The sequence below is a fragment of the Coregonus lavaretus genome, assembly GCF_964263955.1.
Source record: "Coregonus lavaretus genome assembly, chromosome: 33".
In the NCBI taxonomy this organism is placed as follows: Eukaryota; Metazoa; Chordata; class Actinopteri; order Salmoniformes; family Salmonidae; genus Coregonus; species Coregonus lavaretus.
Window position 1 is genome coordinate 9,812,143 of NC_140020.1, and position 9,531 is coordinate 9,821,673.

The following is a 9,531-nucleotide window of genomic DNA, read 5'->3' on the forward strand; positions in this document are numbered from 1 at the left end:
CTCGGCTGTGAGTAAACACAGACTGCTGTTTCTTCAGACCCGCCAACAGTTCATTCACCTTCTCTCATCTCCGCTGTCCTTGAAAGTTGTCATATTTGTTGGCATGAAGACTCACATAGTGGCGACGAAGGTTATATTCTTTCAGCACTGCAACATGCTCTGAACACACCAAACATACAGCTTTCCCATTCAATTCCGTGATTAAATAGGATGACCATTTTTCTTGGAACACTCTGCACTCTGCGTCCACTTTTCTCTTTTTTGACAGAGACATATTGGGGCAATGAGGGTGCCAAAGCACATAATGTTAAAAGTAGAAGCCGTAATAAATATCGCGGGCAAAACAAAGTAGCTCATTGGCTGCACGTGCTTGACCTACTTGCTCTGCCCCGGTATAAACAGTTTGCTTGCTTAACACAATTGCTATTGCGCCATCCAGTGGACGCAATTGGAACAGCAGTTTATTTTATAGAAAAATTGCATTTTTATACTTTCCAAAAAAAAAATCATTTTTTTTTCCAAAATCATCTCGCGGGCCGGATTAAACCCGTTTGCGGGCCTGATCCGGCCCGCGGGCCGTACGTTTGACACCCCTGGCCCAGGATATAGCCATGGATACAGCCTTTAGCCGTGGTATATTGGCCATTTACCACATATATTGGCCATATACCACAAACACCCGAAATGCCTTATTGCTGTTATAAACTGGTTACCAACCAGTTTGGCAGCGGGAAGATGTTTTGGGGTGTATTTGGCCTAGTGCAGCAATAAAGGCCTAGTGCAGTAATTTGGTGAGAACATTTTTTATATTTTATATATTTTTTATTTCTATTGTGATTTATCAGGGGTGCTTCAGCACCCTCAGCACCCCTACTTCCAGCAGCTATGCCATAATCCAGTGTGTGGGCTGTGATTTAATTGAAGAATTCAGATAGGAAGAAATGTTCTTCTTATGCTGTAAATCATCAGTGGTAAAAGCCAAGAAGACACTATAATATTATAACTATAGAATGTGTACATGGGAAGGCTCATATTGCCCTCTTTTGCCCATATTACTCTCTCTCTCTCTCTCTTTTAACCCTCCCGTTGTCCTAGGGTCAATATGACCCGCCACTGTGTTGAACCAACTTTATTTAATTTTTATATTTTTTGGATCATTTGTGAGAAGGAGGCAGTGATACTTTCTTTAAAGTCTCACTGCCTCCTTCTCACAAATGATCCCCAAAAATATAAAAAATTAAATAAAGTTGGTTCAACACAGTGGCGGGTCATTTTGACCCTAGGACAACGGGAGGGTTAAATGCTCCGATTGGAGAAGAACAGTGTCCACGCCTTCTGGTGCAGTCAGTGAGTGAAAGTAGGGGTGAACTTCAGTGTTCTAATACACTGCGCTGTCAACGAGCAGATACAATGGGAGTGCGTGAACTGGTGAAGTGTACATTTACATTTACATTTAAGTCATTTAGCAGACGCTCTTATCCAGAGCGACTTACAGTTAGTATTTTATTCTACCTCAGCATCTGTAGTCATGTTTGTACTGAAGAGTGGGAACTCACGCTGCTTCATACCAACGATGTCCACGCACGGGTTGAGGAGACAAACAAGGACTCCGGCAAATGCACTAAGCCTCCGTGTTTTTCTGGGGTGGCACGGAGATTTACGAAAATACAGGAGATACGGAGCCGAGAGAAAAATGTGATGCTGCTGGATGCAGGCGATCAATTTCAAGGAACCGTTTGGTTTAATGTCTATAAGGGAGCAGAGGCTGCACATTTTATGAACAGACTTGGCTACGATGCAATGGTAAACCGTTTAATCCTAGTTGGATATGAATGAATATAAATATGGGCTAGTGTTCAGGTACTCAACTACTATTTGAGAAGGTCCAGTCACACACATTTCCTGGGTGGCAAAGGTCCTGATAGATAATGTAATTTATCGGCTTAGAAACATACCTGAGTGACAGAATCAATAGGGGCCCCCTGGCATTCGAGGACTCTGGGCACACAATCTGTCAATGATAACTACACGATTTAGATAGCTGGTTAGCCTAACTAGTTAACATGGGCTGGTAGTTGATCTACTGAACATTTCTGAGAGTTTATAAAAAACCTCTCTAAGGTCTGTCAGTGAATGAGATAGCAAGAGGAAAACTGCCCATGCACTACCACATTTTGTAATTTTATGTTGTGCATTCTACAATAAAACTCTCAACAGCAGTAGCCTAAATTGAAAGCCTGACTAAAAAAAGGACTACAATTCCCAGTGGGACACTGGCCCGGGAATAATTCCAGGCATCTTCATATAATGGTCAGGAAGCCTACCCCAGGAGGACACTGATTAGTAATGTATAAATACAAGATATGTCCAATCACAGAGATGTTTTTCATTCCATCGGTTGTTAGTAGACATGTAGCCTCTGCTCCTAGGCTTCGCTAACAAGGTGAGGTCAAAGCCTGTGGCAGAGACATTAGATGAAGACAAATATTACATTTCATTCGATTCGATTAGATATACTAATCTACAAATATGTCTGTTTGTTTTCTAAGATGAACTTGGCAGCACAATAACTATTGAACAGTATGGCTGATTTGTTGCACACTTTGTTAACAGGTGAAATATTGTGGATGACTTTTACCTTTGTTTTGATTACACAGGAGGTTGGTGGCACCTTAATTGGGGAGGATGGGCTTGTGGTAATGACTGGAGCGGAATCGGTGGAATTGTATCAAATACATCAAACACATGGTTTCCATGTGTTTGATGCCATTCCATTTACTCTGTTTCAGCCATTATTATGAGCCGTCCTCCCCTAAGCAGCCTCCTGTGGTTTTGAACTACCTTTATAGGCTCTGGGGAATCACGAGTTTGACAATAAAGTGGAGGGACTTATCAAGCCGTTTCTCCAGGAGGTGAAGTGCACAGTCCTCAGTGCTAACATCAAAGCAGACGACACACTAGCCCCACACATCAGTGGCCTTTATTTCCCTTATAAGGTATTTGATGTGGACTCTAAGAAAGTGGGCGTGGTGGGATACACATCAAAGGAGACTCCTGCTCTGTCACAAACAGGTACAATTGATTGAGGTTTTGATTGAAGTTTTAGCTCCTCTTTATCTGTCTTCCTCTGTTAAAGTCACTTCCTCTTCCCCTAAATCCCTCTATCCTCTTTTCCTCTATTGAGCTTCGTTTATTACATTGTTATTCATATTCATGCATTCTCTCCTCACAATAATCCATATTGATCACTCTGTCCAGGTTGCTTCATATTTGCTTCATATTTTTGTCTTGGAGCAAATATGATTTTAAGAATGCCTTTCCCTACGTAGCTACATTTGAGCATTTCCCTGGTGTAAAACCTTTTTTCTGTTGCAGGACCTAACTTAGTGTTTGAGGATGAGATTGATGCCCTCCAGCCCCAGGTTGACAAACTAATCACTTTGGGGGTCAACATGATCATCGCCCTTGGTCACTCTGGCTTCGTTACAGATAAAGAAATAGCCAGAAGGGTAAAGGGTGTGGATGTGGTCATCGGAGGACACAGTAACACTTTTCTGTACACAGGTGTGCCTAATGTTTACTATAGACTACTTTAGTTATTTACAATCATAGTAGCTAGCCACTGTAATTCTTCAGAACACCATCTGGTAAACTGTCATAGTTTTTGTAAGGAGCCTACAGTTGATTTATTCCAGAACTGAACATGCATGTGTTCCTGGGTCCCTGGCTGTCTTCACATTTTTTCCTCCTCACAAGTGAAATCAAGTAACAAAAACAGACTGGAAATGTAAATGTAAGCGCCAGAGGTTTCCCTCAGCACCGTAGAAACTTCAAAACAACGAGCATGTTTTATGTCAAGGAAGTAGGTCTACTAATAGCTCAGCTAACAAACCCACCATGCTGTTTCTGTTACACATGCAGTAGATGTATGTATTTTATGCCCCAGCAGCTCTTGGCCTATGATTGAGACCACCTAATCCTTAGTTAGTGCAATTTTAAAAAGCTGAAACGATGAGTATCTGCCACTTTTCTTATCTGCTCTCCGGTGATGCCAGTCATAGCCTCGCTCTTTGTTAGCTTCAGCTGTGCTGCTAAGCACTTTTTCCACAGCAGCAGCCATGATTCATGTTGGAATGTTTCGTTAGGGCCATTAAACTGTCTGGTTCCCACGCATGCACATTCAATAAGAGAGTGGGTTAAATTGAGCCAGAGAGGACTAAGTGACTAAGGGAGGGACTAAGAGAGGGATTAAGTGATTGCTATAAGGATTCCCTTTGAATGGAGGCCTATACAGTTCACTTAACTACAGGCCCTGTCTGTGTAATTCAGGCTTTAATTGATGTGGTGGGAAAGCACAGATAGTAGCAATGCAAGAAGACTGTATTGAATCTTTATTCACCCCACAGTCATTTAGGCGTTGTATAATTGCAAAGCTGTTACGCATGATTACAATGCAAATTATGACTGATATTAACAATGTTAATTAATTCCATTGTTTACATTCACTGTTTCTAGGAGAACAGCCTTCCTCCGAGGTCCCGGCAGGTCCCTACCCGGTCATAGTGAGGTCAGATGATGGGCGGGACGTCCCTGTGGTGCAGGCCTTTGCCTTTGGGAAATATCTGGGTTACCTCAAGGTGACGTTTGACGAAACTGGCAACGTGCTCCAGTCAACAGGCAACCCCATCCTGCTGGACAGCTCTGTACCAGAGGGTGAGTACAGTACTGCTGAGTAACATGAGGGGAAGTTGAGAGTCAGTGTGTCCTAAATGGCACCCTATTCCCTATATAGTGCACAACTTTTGACCAGGACCCATAGGCGCCCTTTCTTCAGAACACCTGCATCTGGTAAAACTGTCATATGTTTTTGTAAGGAATTGTGGAACCTACAGTGGATTTATTCCAGAACTGAACATGCATGTGTCCCTGGCTGTCTTCACAGTTTTCCCTCCTCACAAGTGATCCAACAGTGAAATCAAGTATCAACAACAGAGTGGAAATGTAAATGAAAGCGCCAGAGGTTTCCCTCTGACCTCAGCACCATAGAAACTCCATAACAACGTAGCCTGTTTTATGTCCAATCAAAGGACATAAATTCTGCCTCTAGTCCTGTCAAGGAAGTAGTTCTACTTCCCGGGCACATAGAGAATAGGGTGCCATTTGGGACGTACACAGTGAAATGGACTTCCGATTGCATCAGCTGTGACTGTTGTTAAATTATCACTTGTGAAATAACTGTGAAAATAATAAGTGTTTCCTGCGTAGAATGTAGTGCATGGGAATATATTAGTATACTTGTAGTGCATGGTGATAAACAGTAGTTGTATACTTGTAGTGCATGGTGATACTTGATTTATACTGTAGTATATCAGTAGTATCTCTCTCTGTCCACTGTTACTGTATCTTAAGACAATGATAAGTATGAGTTCACCATGTTACCGATCTGCTAGTTTTTCTTATTGAAAACGTCAACACTGTTATTATCACTATCAGGATCATTATAATGTACACACGCATTAGACTTCTTATATTGTATGGAGTATATAGTAACTGCATATGATTTCGTCTTGTCAGACCCCAGTATTCTTGCTGAAGTCAACGAGTGGAAAAAGGCCCTTGCAAATTACTCCTCCCAGTATGTGGGGGAGACCCTGGTGTATCTCAATGGAACGTTTGAAGAGTGCAGGTTCCGTGAGTGCAACCTGGGAAATCTAATCTGTGACGCTATGGTGAGTTAGAAGTATTCAGGAAAGCTAACCAAACCAGGTACTTATGGGCCAGTCTGTAGCCTACTGATGAAATCCTCTCTGTTTTTTCTCTGTAGGTACACCACAACATTAAATATGCAGATGAGCTTCAGTGGAACCATGTTAGCTCCTGCATCCTCCAAGGGGGAGCGATACGGTCATCCATAGATGAACGAAGTCGAAATGGTGAGTGTGTGTGCCTTTATGGGTCCGTTTCCTGGACACAGATTAAGCATAATCCTGGACTTAAACATCCTTTTCAATTTCTCCAGGACTAGTCTTAATCTGTGTCCAGGAAACCGGCCCTGTGTGTTTAAGAAAGAGAATAAACTCCAACAATGGCTGAGGAAACTGAGTGAAATGTCTTTTCTTAGGTTCCATCACGATGGAAGACCTCATTGCTGTGTTGCCGTTTGGAGGCACCTATGATCTGGTTCAGCTGAAGGGATCCACTCTGAGGAAGGCTTTTGAGCACTCTGTTAGGAGATATGGAGGGAACACAGGGGAATTCCTTCAAGTATCAGGTATCAGACACTGTTTTATTTTCATTGGTACAGAGGGTCACAATATGACATCATGCAGGGGCACATACACCCTCAGAACAGCCTAATTCGTCTGGGAATGGACTACAAGGTGTCAAAGCATTCCACAGGGATGCTGGCCAATGTTGACTCCAATGCTTCCTACAGTTGTGTCAAATTGGCTGGATGTCCTTTGAGGGGTGGACCAATCTTAATTTTTTTTTAACATACAATCTACCTGCAGTGAAGCCGCTCAACATTTACATTACATTCAAATAAAATGAAATCAAATTTTATTTGTCACATACACGTGTTTAGCAGATGCTATAGCGGGTGTAGCGAAATGCTTGTGCTTCTAGCTCCGACAGTGCAGTAATATCATTGTCATCTAGCAGAAGCTCCCATCCAGAGCGACCCACAGGAGCAACCAGGGTCAAGCGCCCCGCCCAAGGGCACGTCGACAGATCCCCCACTCAGTCGAATCGGGGTCCCGAACCATCCAAGATCCCCCCACAATTCCCCGCGAGAGCTGCCCCTCAACCATCCAAGACTCCCCCACAGTCCCCACAGATCATTCTTGATACACACAGGAAACTGTTGAGCGTGAAAAACCCAGCAGCGTTGCAGTTCTTGACACAAACCAGTGTGCCTGGCACCTACTACCAGACCCCATTCAAAGGCACTTAAGTCTGTCTTGATCATTCACCCTCTGAATGGCACACATACACAATCCATGTTTCCATTGTCTCAAGGCCTAAAAATCCTTCTTTAACCCGTCTCCTCCCCTTCATCTACACTGATTGAAGTGGAACACTCAGTGCCTTGCAAAAGTATTCTTCCCCCTTGGCATTTTTCCTATTTTGTTGCATTACAACCTGTAATTTAAATTGATTTTTATTTGGATTTAATGTAATGGACATACACAAAATAGTCCAAATTGGTGAAGTGAAATTAAAAAAATAACTTGTTAAAAAATGTTCTAATAAATAAATAACAGAAAAGTGGTGCGTGCATATGTATTTACCCCCTTTGCTATGAAGCCCCTAAATAAGATCTGGTGCAACCAATTACCTTCAGAAGTCACATAATTAGTTAAATAAAGTCCACCTGTGTGCTATCTAAGTGTCACATGATCTCAGTATATATACACCTGTTCTGAAAGGCCCCAGAGTCTGCAACACCACCAAGCAAGCGGCACCATGAAGACCGGGGGGGGTGAATAGTTATGCACGCTCAAGTTTTCAGGAAAGTTTTCTTATTTTTTGTTTGTTTCACAATAAAAAATATTTTGCATCTTCAAAGTGGTAGGCATGTTGTGTAAATCAAATGATACAAACCCCCCAAAAATCTACTTTAATTCCAGGTTGTAAGGCAACAAAATAGGAAAAATGCCAAGGGGGGTGAATACTTTCGCAAGCCACTGTATGTCTAGTAGCTGTCTATCCCCAAGAGCCTGTGCACCTTTATTGAATTTAACTTTTGTTACATATTGGTTACATATAAATTAGGTCCTGCAACAGATTGAGGAAACTGCATGAGGGAGAGGAATGAGGACAGGTGTTTGGTCTCCCGCTGTGTTTTGGACTGACTTTATTTCACTCTTGTATAATGTCAATAGGATTTCATGTAGAGTATGATATGTCGAGGCCCCATGGGGAGCGTGCCAGGAGTATCAGTGTGCTCTGTACGGACTGCCGGGTGCCTGTCTATGAGCCTCTGGACGACAGCAGGCTATACAAGGTGGTCATGCCCTCATACCTGGTGGAAGGAGGAGATGGATTCTCCATGATCAAAGAGGAGAACCTGGCACATAACAGCGGTGAGCTCACAGAACTGAATAGATTAGAACACTATGGTTGTGTCGCAGATGGTACCATATTCCCTGTATAGTGCACTACTTTTGAACAGGGCAATGGTCAAAAGTAGTGCACTAAATAGGAAACAGGAAAGAGTGCCATTTGCGACGCAGACAATCTATCTCTATGGGTGAGCTCCTCTGCAGACTCACAACTTCCTTATGAACAGGAACCCTTTAGGCATTTTCTGTTGTACAACCATTACTTATAAGACCAAGCAATGTTGGTGAACTGTTGCATAAGGGTTGAAAATTTAAGTTTTCTTAACATCACATAAACTATCTGTGTCTGTTTCTCTTTCAGGTGACATGGACATATCGGTGGTGGCCAGCTACATTGCTGAGAGGAAGAAGGTGCACCCGGCTGTAGAGGGACGTATCAAGATTTCCAACTCAGCTTCAGGAGGACCTGGACACATGGCTCTGTTAATCATGCTGGGGCTAGTGATGGCTCTGTCTGGGAGACTATGAGAGATTCCTGGCTGCAATCATGATGCAAAGCTCAACATTGGATATGTTCTTCTCAGCATTCAAGGGAAGAGCTCAACTCTAGTTGAGCACAAATTGAACAGGGATATTGTGAATGGATATTTCACCAATGCTCTCAGATTTTTCCTTATAAATACTGCAGTTTGATATAAAATTCGCTATTGAAACTTCAGGGAAAATACTGTAAATGTATTTTCCTATGGCTAAAACTATAAATTATGCACTGTTAAGTCTCTCATGTACAGTAGTTGCTGTCAAGCTCTTGTTCTGAAATCCAGTTAGAGTACCTCATAGAAAACCAGCATAAGCAAATGAATGTTTATGCTCAAACAGAGATGGAAACAGATGACCGCTGCTTGTTTAAGTGTGTGCCCTGGGCAGAGCCTGCTTAACCAGCATTAGGACTCTATTCAATCTGTGTCGCTGAAGCTTTACAGATTTTGCGATAGAAATTTAATGGTTATTTCCGATTGAGCTGACATATGCAGTCTCCGCTAATGGGGGACCATTGCCTTTAAATGTCAATTATGCTGTAACACTGAATTTCCATGATACAGATAGAATAGAGCCCTCAGTTTATGGGATAGGATATACAAACGCAGAGCTTCATAATAGCGTCGTGAATATTTTGAAGCTCTTTTGGACCTGAGATATAATCTCTCAAAGTGGGATGAATAAGTTGGCAATCGACCATTTGTAAACATTTAGAGAACTCTCTTTACAGGGCATACCCGCTCAAAGTAATGAGGTAGCAACTATTCTATGGTCATTATTCCTTCAGTTGGTTTCACTCCATACCAATGTTTTGATAGGATGGTAGAAAATCATATTAGTACTGTATTTGTTTCGTCAAATACCCGTCTGTTTATTCTAGAGAAATACACTGTGTACAAAAAATTAAGATTACCTTCCTAATATT

General features: G+C 42.2%; 1 protein-coding gene across 1 annotated transcript; it reads left to right on the forward strand.

Annotated features, from left to right (window-relative positions):
* The first annotated feature begins 1,391 nt into the window (after positions 1 to 1,391).
* Positions 1,392 to 8,847, forward strand: LOC311108440 (snake venom 5'-nucleotidase-like). Its single transcript, XM_084151063.1, has 9 exons — positions 1,392 to 1,803; positions 2,850 to 3,072; positions 3,376 to 3,564; positions 4,516 to 4,713; positions 5,575 to 5,729; positions 5,825 to 5,933; positions 6,122 to 6,271; positions 7,887 to 8,087; positions 8,428 to 8,847. Exons 1-9 carry the CDS (start codon positions 1,411 to 1,413, stop codon positions 8,592 to 8,594), a joined length of 1,785 nt encoding a protein of 594 aa, XP_084007189.1. The 5' UTR covers positions 1,392 to 1,410; the 3' UTR covers positions 8,595 to 8,847.
* Positions 8,848 to 9,531: the final 684 nt, after the last annotated feature.